The sequence below is a fragment of the Grammomys surdaster genome, unplaced genomic scaffold, assembly GCF_004785775.1.
Source record: "Grammomys surdaster isolate TR1022 unplaced genomic scaffold, NIH_TR_1.0 128, whole genome shotgun sequence".
Classification (NCBI taxonomy): Eukaryota; Metazoa; Chordata; class Mammalia; order Rodentia; family Muridae; genus Grammomys; species Grammomys surdaster.
The window spans coordinates 3,605,104-3,616,976 of NW_021604586.1; the positions used below are offsets into that span (position 1 = coordinate 3,605,104).

Below are 11,873 nucleotides of genomic sequence, written 5' to 3' on the forward strand. Positions count from 1 at the left end.
TCCCGAATGTACTCAGTGTCTTAGAGTTCCTAACTCAGGGCCTGAGGTGGAGGATGGAGTCACATGGGCGGGTCCCCAGTGAAATAGTATAGTCGAGTGTCAGAGGTTCATCCGGTGTCACAGAGCAATGACCGAATGGCCTAGTAGCCGTGTGACCATACAAGGAAATGGCGGGTATGTGGGGGGGGATGGGGTGTGTGTTTGTGTGTGTTTGTGTGTGTGTGTCAGACACCCTCATGGTTCCTTTTGATCCAGAAGCACTTTTCAATGTATGCACGGTCAGATGTCAAGGACAAACCCCTGCTTTCTACCTCCAGTTTTGAGAGTTCTCTGGGGTCGTTGTGGGAGTTGAGGTGACGGACTTGGTTGGTGAAACACTTCCTGTGCAGGCACAGAGACCTGAGCCTGATTCCCTGGACACACACCAAAAGGCAGGTGCGGGAGAGTATGTTTGTAACCCCAGCTCTGAGGACGCCAAGACAGACAGGTTCCGAATGTTCACTGGCTGGCCAGCTATGCCATCTTAGAGAAGTCCCAGGCAGGGAGAAAGTATCTGAGAAAACCAAAGTGAATGGTTGCTGCCTGAAGAATGTGAGGGAGGTTGACCTCTGACCTCCACAAACACACGTGTGTGTTTGTTTGGCACATGGTGTCTGCTTTACACGTAAACAGTCCTTATTTGGAGCTGCTACATGACACATGTTTAGTGATCCTGTGACTATGTGTTAGACACCACAGGTACCAAAACATAGGAAGGGGACCCCAGATGAACCTCCATCAGGCTCAAGAGGGTCAGCTGTATTCAGCTACTGCGCATGAGCACAGCCTTACGTATCTGTGACTCCGGCGGTGGGGTGTGTGTAGGGGTCAACAAGAACAAGAGAAACCCACCAGGTGGAGTGGGCTATCTAGTTCAGAAGACGGGTGGGGGATGCGGGGGAGGTGGGGGGAGTGGAGGATGGGGCGGGGGTGGGGCTTAGTGCTCCAATCAGTGCAGATGTGCCCAGTGGTGGCAGCATGAGAGCCTCTATTGGAAACCACAGTGGGAAAGCAGTCCCCGCAGAGATGCAAGGCCGTGATAGGGGCCTGGCAGGAGGAAAAGCCTTCCTGGTGGGGAACTAGGAGACCTGGCACGGCGAAGGCAGAGGGAGGTCAGGAGGGCTTCACAGACCATCAGCCCAGCTCAGGCAGAAGCCAGGCCACCCACGGAGAGACCCAGGAACTGGGCCAAGAGCCTGCTGTCCAAGAATGTAGTGGAGGCACATGTGGAGAAGAGACTGGAGGCTGGGAGCTGCTGTCAGGGTCCCAGGGCCTGGGTGCTCCTCGTGGCGGGTAGGAGGATGGATCCACCTTTGTGAGTGCCCGTTCTGTCCGTGTCACCCTGCCAGCGTGCCACTCAGCTTCAGAGGGTATGCCTTGGAGTCCCCTCACAGGTGGCAGAACTGATGCAGGAGGCCTCAAGACACACGTCTGCCTGCAAAAGCCACTGGGGCTGCAGGGAAAGCCAACCCCACCTTCTCCAGTGGAGTGGCTCAGGTGGTCCTCTGGGCCTGAGATCACAGCCCCACTTCACACTGTTGTCTGATGTCCAAGCAAGCGTGGAACCTCCTTCCACCTCTGTGTCCTCCTCTGAGAAAAATGGGCGTCCAGACAGCATCCACCTCTGCATGTTGTTGGGGACAACCTGTTGGGGACGGGTGAGGTGCTTGATTCCTGCAGTGACCCTCAGTGCAGGGGATGCTTTCCTGTGCAATGCTACTCTCTCCCAGAGTCACAGCAAAGCCGGCACCCAGAGACGAGGGAGGGAATCTGCTTCCCCACACCAGGGCCACAGACTCCTGCGGTCCCCTGTCCCCTCCCTACAGCACCCCCAAACCTAGTTCCTGGGACAGACAGTCACAGGCAGCGCTGAGAGCAGCTCAGCCCATCCTAACTTGAGGCTGAAGCGGCCACCACAGCAGCTCAATAGTTACAGGGGAGTGGCAGGCCCCTCCCGGCCACGTCTTGGCTGGTGCCCCCTCCTCCCTCTGCCCGGCGTTCCGAGCTGTCCAGCTTGTAGCCACCCTAGTCACTAGAGCTACAGGGTAGACTAAAAATAACCTGGGGACCAACCAGCACCCAGGGCACAGGTGCTGACTGAGGGCACAAGATCCCGGGGACCCTGTGTGGAGGACCAAGCCCGCAGCAGGCAAAGTTCTGTTCCTTTCTCAGGCCCCACCCAGGCTATCATCCCTCCTCCCCTTTTAACCCCTCTTGCCTCCTCTCCCCAGCCTGCGGAGGTCACTCGTGCAGAAGGAAACCCTGCCACCAGCCTCGGGATGGGTAACTGCGACAGGAAGGTCCTTTGGGCTCTGGGTTTCCTGCTGCTTCTGGGCTCCAGCTTGGCACAGGACACTTGGGAGGCAATGCTGCCGGCCAGGCTAGCCGAGAAGTCCCGAGTAAGTGCCAGGAGGGGTGGAGGGGCCTCTGTGGTGGGAGGTGGCCCAGGGGACATAGTCCCCAGATGCTGTGGTTTCTTATCGTGGTGGGGACCTCCTGTATTGGAGCTGTAGTGGGTAGTGGACAGACAGGACTCTGCCCCCTGTCCCCGAGGACCCGAGGACAGGTTCCTGCCAGCAAGGAGGCAGGAGATAGGTCCACCCCCATGTGGAGATTTTGATTTTGAAGCTTAAGAGAAGCATCCTTCTTCCTGGAAAGCAGAGTCTGATGAAAGGGTCTGAGGACGGAGAACTGAGCGTTGGGTCCCCTCCAGTGTCCAATGCCTGGCCATGGTGCCTTATTCAGGCAAGAGACACTTAGTGGAAAGCATGCTGAGCTAAAATCTCTATGACAACCTGCAGGTTCAGGATGAGGAGACCTGTTCTCCTCCTCAAGGGTGAGTCAGGCTGCCTGCGGACAAATGACATCGATAGCTAGGAAGGTTCTGAGCAGAATGTCAGTGGGAGGCAGGCACAGTGGGACACTACGGCTGAGTCTTAAGTCGGGCTTGTCTTTGGCTGTGTGACTTCAGGAAGTTGTTTGACCTCTCTGGACACCGACAGTCTGCTCTGCAAAGGACAGAGTGATGCATTCCTCTCAGAGAATATGTGGGGGTTTTGTTGTGGTGTGTGACACGCATGTGTGTGTGTGTTTACAGACGTGTGCACAGTGCTTATGTGCACACATACTCGTGTGTGCCTGGGCCTGTGGACGCTGGCGATAGGTATCGACCATCTACCTCATTCATCTGATTTCTTTTACTGATGGAAGGTCTCTCACTGAATCCAGAGTTCCCTGGGTGAGTTAGTCTTGCTGGACAGCTTGGCCTGGGCATCCCACCTGCCTCCTGAGCCTGTGGGCCGGAAGTGGCTGGCACCTCTGCCAGCGTTTGCATTCATTCTGGGTTCTGGAACTTGAGCCTCAGATCCACACGTCAGGCACGTAATCCACTAAGACATCTCCCCCAGCCCCAGTGACCCCAGTGTTGGTGTTTTGATGGCCATGGCTTGGCAAGACTGTCCTGGGTGGGGGACTTGTCTGCCGGTTCCCCTCCCGGGGTGTCTACACAGCAGCGTGGGGAGCAGAATGTGAATGAGATGAAGGAAGCCCAGGGCGTGTTAGCTTTTGAGCAGTGGGGAGACAGATAACGAGGAAAATGCTGGGGTGGGTATAAGGTGGGCACCCTCCAAGGGGGCTCAGGTCAGGGAGACAGGATGCCTGCAGTGACATTGTATACAATTGGGCAGACCCAGAAAGCGCTCAGCACTCAGAGTGTGGCCAGTGCGTCTCACAGGCTTCAAGTTCAATGCCAACGCATGCCTCCTGGGAGGAACGTTGGTTCCTGGGGCTGCAGCTGCTGCAGACGGTGGCAGGTTCCTGACATCTGAGTCAGCACCTGGAATATTCTCATGCGCGCAGGAATACAAACGTGAGCAGCAGGGAGGGCCTTCTAGGGTTGGAAACATTTGGCCTGGGGCTTTGAAGGGTGAATATGAGTTTGCCAGATCAGGAAGCAGGGAGCTGGGAAACCAATCTGTACTGAGGCCGATTTGGGTTCAAGATGAACACCCTGGCTGGATGCTCTAGGGAAGAGACAGGAAGCCACAGGAGGGGGAGGAGTCAGAGAGGTGATGGTTCACGTGAGACATGGAATCACCAAAGGCTTCCTGGAAGAGGTGGATGTCCTGAAGGGAGGCTGAGGAAGGATTAAGAATCCAGAGAAAGGACATCCCTCGAAGGCTGAAGCTCAGAGGCCAGAGTCTAACTAGAGATGAGGGAGTGGGGAGTGGGGCGCCGCAGGCCAGACAGAAAGGGCAGGCTGCAAGGAAAAGGGCTTCTCTGGTTTTCCCAGGTCCGGGTTCTTTGCACCTTGTGCTGCCATTGGTCACAACCCCTGGGCTTTTCATTATCTGTAGAATTGGCCCCTTCCCGGTGTTCAGATTGCCTTACATGCCAGAGGAAAGAAAGTGTGTGTGTTGGGGGACATGCCCCACCCTGGGGCAGGCCAGGCTGTGTGTGACTCAGAGGTTTACAGGTCCTTGTGTATCTGCCTCTTAATAGCTGTGCAGCCTTGGGCCACTTGCTGCTCCTCTCTGAGCCTCAGAGGGACCTTTAACTGGATAACCAGAAGAGATGGCAACCCACATGCACTGAGAGGCAAGATGTGGCCACATCCTCCATCCCCTCACACAACTTGGTGCTGAGTCCTTGATGGCTGTGGGGTGGTCGGGGCTGGGGACCCTGTCTTTAGACTTAACCTTAAGGGGAACCGCTTTTTATTGAGAACAGAATCACAGTTAAAAGTTAAATCCAGTATGTCGACAACGGACGCTTCATTATAGTCTGGTCTGGAATATTCTGTAAATATACATGTGTTGATGAAGGTCTGGTCCCTAACACAGTAGTGTTGAAAGGAGGGGCCTGTGGGAGGTGATTGACAGGTCATAGTCCTGGGGCTGGATACATTAGTCCCCTAATGGGCTTACATCTGAATGGACAGTCAGAGTGGGACCAGATTGCCTTGAGAGCATGAGGGGGCGGGGCCTGGTGGAGGAAGTAACTTGCTGGGGGCATGTTTTTGAAGGGATCTGTCCCCCCCTTCCTCTCGCTTTCTCCCTACTTCCTGGCTCCGCTCCCCCACCCCACCCTGCGCGTGATATTCTGCTTTTCAGGGCAATAGCAGTGAGCGAGCATCCAGAGGAAGCCCTCGGAAACCCTGAGCTCAAACAAACCTCTCCTCCTGCCGACTGGCCTGCTCAGGTGTTTGGCTAGAGTGCCCGCTAGCTCCCAGCTGGGAGGGGGCGCTCAGCACAGACATGTCATTTTGATGAGTTAGCTGTTTTATCACTGCCCCTGAGGCTTTTATCTGTGGACTTGGGGTGGGTAACGAGGCCATACTGTTTATTTCTCCTGTCCTTGTGCTGGTGGCCTGGACTCAGCCACACTAAGATGGACAGCCCTGGCCACAGAGGTGAGAGGGTGATTAGAACCTGCTGGGCACTGCTGCCTGCCCCCCTTCCCTGGTTCATCCCACCTCTGAGCACATCCTTCAACGGAGCGGCTTGTATCCGGGGACTGGAGTTTTCCCAGAGCAAGGCGGGTTCATTTCTTGAGCGACTCCCAGTAGGGGTCCGGCAGGAACACTAACTGTGGCTTCCCAAGTGAGATCCTGAAGAAAGCCCAGGGTTGACATCTGTCTGAGCTTTCGTCTTGGGCAGTGTAGACACAGCAGCAGGTGCTTTGTGGTTCAAGAAAAAACCAGAGCTTGGGCTACAGAGAGGCAGGCTGGAGAGGTGGCTCAGAGGTTAAGAGCATTAGCTGATCTTCCAGAGGATCTGGGTTCAAAACTCCAGTTCCAGGGGACCTGACACCCTCTGATCTCTGCAGGTACCATCAACACTGTGGTTCACAGCCTTACGTGTAGGCAAAACACCATACACATATAAAAAGAAAAAAAGAAAAAGACCTTTGCTTTATGCCTGACATCACTCTGTGTGTGTGTATGTGTGTGTGTGTGTGTATGTGTGTATGTGTGTATGTGTGTATGTGTGTATCTGTGTATCTGTGTATCTGTGTATCTGTGTGTGTATGTGTATGTATGTGTGTGTGTATGTGGGTGTGGGTATGTGTGTGCATGTGTGTGTGTGTATGAGTGTGTATGTGTGCCCATGCAAGCACACACACATGCATATGTACGTGTGTTTGAATGAATGTTTAGATATTATGTAGATATTCTGGGTGGGGCCCACAATAGCTGTGAGTGATGGCCAGATCACCTCCGAACCTCCCCTACATGCGTCATCTGGGCCTCTCCTCTCTCCTGGAGACCCACATCCCACGCTTGCTTTCGTGATCTCTTTGTGTTCTTTGGTCTTGTTGTTCTTATCAGGAAGATTTGTTTATTTTCTCACCAGCTGCTTTCATAGAAGACAAAAGGAGCAGAGGGCTTACCCTGGGGGGTGGGTCTCTCTTGCGTAGTGTCAGGCGTGGGCAGGGTCTGCCCATGCCTGGAACTGGGCCAAGTGAAGAAAACAGGGGCTGTATCTTTGGGTTCAGCCCAGATTCAGATCTGACTGAGAGCATAGGGACAGGCAGAGGATGTCTGCGTCACCCAGCATAGAGGAAAGCACGGGAAGTTCTAGAGGGGCTTCCTATGTGCAGTTGATGGCAACACTGCACGACCTGAAGTTTCTGCTCTTCTGAGCTCCAAGCCTCTCCTGAGTGCTGTCCCCATGGGCTGCCGTGTGGAGGTCTGGTGCATCCTCACGCTGAACCCCAGCACTGCGGGCCAGGGAGACGCCTATTTTTAGATCTCTGACGTCCAAATTCCAGAGGAAGGGCAAGTGGGCCTTGGAAGGAAAGTTGGCTTTCTCCCTCCTCCAGGCAAACCAATCCTGGAGGACATTTTATTGGTCTAGCCATGTAGTCTCTAGAACATTCCAAAGAAGGGCAAAGCTCTCTTGTGGAATGAAGGCGTGGTAAATGTCAGGGAGATCTGGGGTGAGGGCGCCAGCTTCACAGGTGGGGTGCCAGCTCTCTTGAAGGGGGGTCACTCCACAGTTCTCTCTGATGGGGGCAGCACTGTATTTACCCTCAGGAGAATCCAGACAGCCCAGAGCTGGAGGCTTGAGGTCCACATGCTATCCTCCACCACACGCCGCTGGTCTGTGTGGACCTCCACTTTTTCATGAGCCCTGCCCATGGCATATGTTTTTATTTTTATTCATAGTGTTTAAAAATGTTTAAAATTGAGTTGAATTGTATATGACAGAAAGACATTTTTTTTACCTTTTTTTTTTGTTTGTTTGAAACAGGATCTCATGTAGCCCAGGCTGGACTCCCTCTGTAGCTGAGGATGACCTTAAACATCCCATCTTCCTGTCTGCACATCCTGAATGCTGGGGTTGTAGACATGTGCACCATAGCCAGTTTATCCCGGGCTGGGGATTGAACCCTGGTCGCTATATATTCCACTCACTAAGCTGCAACCCAGCAAACCATTGGTGTGTGTGTGTGTCTGTTCCGTTTCTGTGTCTGTGTTTTGTGTGTGTTGTCTATAAGTGTATCTGTGTATGTATCTGTGCATTTATCTGTGTATGTGTGTGTCTGTCTCTGTGTGTCTGTGTTATCTGTATCTCTATGTGTATATCTGTGTGTGTCTATCTCTGTCTGTCTGTGTGTGGTGTGTGTATCTGTGTGTGTCTATCTGTCTCTGTTTTGTATGTGTCTCTGTCTCTGTGTGTTTATGTGTGTGTTGTCTGTAAGTGTATCTGTGTATATATCTGTGTGTGTATATATCTGTATGTAACTGTGTATATATCTCTGTGTGTATATCTCTGTATGTAACTGTGTATATATCTGTGTCTGTGTATTTCTGTGTGTAAGTGTATATATATACATATACATATATATATATATGTGTGTGTGTGTGTGTGTGTGTCTATATGTACGCACATGCACACACACAGGACTATACAGTCACCAGCTTTCTCTACTCCCAAAGCGCTTCCTTCCCTCTTTACCCAGTGAGCATTGGCTTCCATTCTTCCAGCAGCTACCCAAAGGCTCTTTCTCTGGGTTTCCTTGTGTGTGTGGTGGTTCCACCCCGCACACGATCTGCGTGTGTCCACTTGTGGCAGATGTGTGGACTTGGCTGGTTCTTGTCGTTTCCCCGATGTTCCAAGCTGCAGATAGCCTGTTAGGTATCCATCCAGCCTCCTCTGGCTGTTCATGGACAATGAACTTGACCTGCTGACCCTCCCCTCCCATGCCCCATGGAGCTGGATTCTTGACCCATTTCCTGTGTGTGCCACAACCAAAAGGACTTTGTGGATACACACAGGTGTCAGACTCTTTCTAAAGAAAAGAAATAGCTACCAGGTGGAAAAGCTTCTAGAGAGATGTCTGAACAGTACCCAGAGTATCCACCAGGCAGGTATTTGGGGCCAGACTGACAGCATCCTTCATGAATGCCCCCCCCCATGATGTCTAGCCTTCATCTGCACCTCAACTGGGGACTTTATTTTAAGGGTGGACCCCTGTTTAATGTCCTGCTGGACAGGACACCTAGAAGCCAGAAGAGGGCATCAGATCCTCTGCAACCGGAGTTCCAGACACTTGTGAGCCACCGTGTGGGTGCTGGGAGTTGAACCCTGGTCCTCTGTAAGAGCAGCCAGTGCCCTGACCACTGAACCATCCCTGCAGACTTCTTAGCATCACACCACACACAGCCCATGGTATTGGCGGGTGCCCAGCCAATCACTCCCTGTGAGTGATGTGTGGGAGGGAGGCTGGGAGGCGTGAGAGCATGGGTGTGGGTGGACAGAATGTGACAGAGATGGGAAGGGAGGCCCCGGAAGCTGCTGAGTCAGGCACAATAGAGGCAGTGGTGATCAGTACTGACTAGAGTGAAGCATTGTGGGTTCTGGCCCAGGCACCTGACCGACCAGGCTTTACCACAACCACAGCAACTATGGCTGTTTGTAGAGGAAGAAGACGGAGGCTCAGGTAAATTAGTGAGTTTCCCTATAGACTCGATCCCACCACTCCAAGGTTCAACCCCATACTGGTCTGATTTTTAAACCTGAGCCCTTAATCTCAACTCTGCCTTGACCTATCTCCAGTGTTAGCCCTATTCCTCTTGAGTCTGAATAAAGGTAGACCTTACTCCTGGGTTCAAGTACCAAGGATGCACAAAGCATCACGAAGAGGGGAACATCCTGGATGAAGAGCAGGACTGATATTGGTCATAGTTATTGGTGGTATCATGGCAGCCTCTGGAATAAGATGCATGGGCTGGCTCTGTCTTGTCTTTAGAATGTGGGGCCACACAGAAACAGTCACACAGACATACACACAGACATACAGGCAGATACAGGCACACATATATATATACACAGATGCATACACACACAGACATACGTGCATACACACGCCCACACGCACAGCCATTAGTGACAAAAGGTTGGATGGGTCACTGTGTGTGCGTACGTAAAAGAGTATAGAGTACACAAGTGACCAGCCAGGAAGGTGGTGCATAGCTTGCAGAGGACAACCAGGACATTGGCGGTGGGTGGAGGTGGGGCTTGGGTGCACAAGAAAGACAGGAGGGGAGGAGGAGAGGGGCTGGGGAGCCAGTCCTGGCCTGACCCTTGGGGCTGTCAAGCCTTTAGCCTGAGCTGGGAGGGGTTGCAGGGTACACCCTGTGTTTCTTTGGGTTTCTCAGATCTCAGGAAACACCCTTTGTTGAGAGTGTTTTTAAATGTCATTTTGCATGACACCGGAGTGAGTGTTCTTCAGAACCCTTTCATCAGGGCCCCTCAGTTCTCGGTCACCAGTGACCATTTCTTGTCAGGAAGGAGTGTAAGATGCTTATCTCCATTGTGAGAAACAGCCTTGCTTTCCCGTGGGACAGCAGTGGCCCGTATCCAACTGGTTTCTCCACAGACCCCTCCTCACTAGGGCTGTTCGTGACCAACTAATGGGACAGGAGGGACAGAGAGGTCAGAGGAGAGGGTCCTGTTGACCCCTGGGCACCACAGTGTCTGCCGATGGGGCCTACCGTGGAGAAAGCCTGACCGTACCCGGTGGCTCTCAGTCACGCTCTGAAGGGGGCCAACATGGCTGTCATGGTGAATCAGGATTAGAGCCGGTGAGGCTGAACAAGAAGAGACACAGTTCACTTAACCCTTTAGATGATGACTGTGGAGGGGAGCCTGAGGGGTTATGTCCCCTGCCAGCAGTTTCCAAGCAACTGGGAATAGCGTATGGATGTGGGAAACAGCATCAGGGTGCTAAAGACCGAAGACTAAGGGAGTCAGAAGCCCCACACAGGTCTCCCTGGAATATCTGGGGGAGTGCTAGCCTCAGGCCTTCCTCTCTGCATCCGCCAAGAGTCACTTAGCAATGTCTTCCTCTTTTTCTTCATCTCTTTATTTCTGTATGTGTTTCAGGGAGAGATGTTTATGTATGTATGTGGTATGCATGTATGTTTATGGATGCACTATACACAGTTGGGGGATGGATGTGTGTATGGGTGTGAGGATAAGATGTAACGGGTGCCTATTGGGGGCAGAAATGTCTGTAAGTGCATGCAAAGTGCTAGAAAGCATGGGTGCATGTGTGGGTGTATGTGTGGACACCAGAGGACAAGCTAAGATATTCCTGGGGCTCTGTTCACCTCGTCTTTTGAGACAGGGAACTCACAAAGTAAGTTAGGCAGGCTTGTCTCTGCCTGCCTAGTACCAGAAACATAAGCACTTCTCAGTGGGGCTGGATTTTTTTTTTTTAACAAGGGTGCTGGGACTTGAACTCAGGTACTTAACACTTGCAAGCCATGCTCTTTCCTAACGGAGCCACCCTACTTTTCACAAATTGAACAAGCAATCTGTGCGAGCAAGAAGAGACAGATTTTCTGGGTGAAGCGGCTGTAATCCAGAGCCTCCCACCATACCTGCGCCCTGATACCCCTGCCCTGATACCAACTCCGGGACTATCCTGAGCAGGACTTATTCTCCGTGACCAGACGCCCTCTGCAAGACATCAGCAGTAGTGCATTGCATTTGAAGCCTCAGCTATGGAGGCACAGAAGGGTGTGTGAGTAAGGATTGTACCAGAAAGATCCATGTCATGAAGGAAGGCCACCCTCAGGATAGATGAAAGGTGATCCAGCCAGAGATAGACTAAGCTAGTTTCCACCCGGGGAAAAATGCCACACTGGGCACTGGGCATGTCTCAATGTGTCTATTATAAAACCCATGTTGTCCCCACATGGTAAAATGTCACACATCAGATCAGTGGCAGAGTTAGATGCTGACTACCAGCACCCAGATTTGAAGCCACCGTGGTCACAGGGCAGAGTCGGATCCTACTCACACACACCGGATGGACCAGGGTGAAGCAGAGCATGCCCACACACAGCAAAAGCACTCTTAATGTTGACTATTGAGAAAGATCTTTAAATCGGCAGCATTCAACCTGGCTTTTCTTAACCAGCCACCATGTTCCCGACTAGCCTAGGCCTGTACCAGGAGCGGCTGTGGCCATACTGCCGCTGCTCAGCTCGGACTGTCTGCTCAAGCGGTCAGAGACACCAGCCCTGCCACCCATGAGATGCCAGCGTGGGAGATGGCTCTGCCAGTCTCCCATGGTGTCCCCACAATGCTTGGCTGAGCCCAGACCATCCTGCCATCCACGTGGGCTCGGTACAAATGAGACTCTAATATTTAGATTATCCAAAGGCTTTATATGTTTGGTAATGCTCAATAACAAGATGCCCACACAATCAGAGGTGTAACCCAATACCCAACCTAGATATACCAACTACCTTTGACTGCTAGAGACAGGCGCACATCCACTTCCATGTTTCTCTCTCTCTCTCTCTCTCTCTCTCTCTC

The 11,873-nt window shown here is 52.5% G+C and overlaps 1 protein-coding gene across 1 annotated transcript in view; it reads left to right on the top strand.

The window, feature by feature from the left end:
- Nucleotides 1–2,150: 2,150 nt before the first annotated feature.
- The window catches only part of Wfdc1 (WAP four-disulfide core domain 1), a 20,702-nt gene continuing 10,979 nt past the window's right edge, over nucleotides 2,151–11,873 (top strand). Inside the window, exon 1 of the mRNA XM_028753562.1 lies at nucleotides 2,151–2,438. Within this exon, the coding sequence (XP_028609395.1) occupies nucleotides 2,319–2,438 (120 nt within the window). The 5' untranslated portion in view covers nucleotides 2,151–2,318. The remainder of the gene's footprint in view (nucleotides 2,439–11,873) is intronic.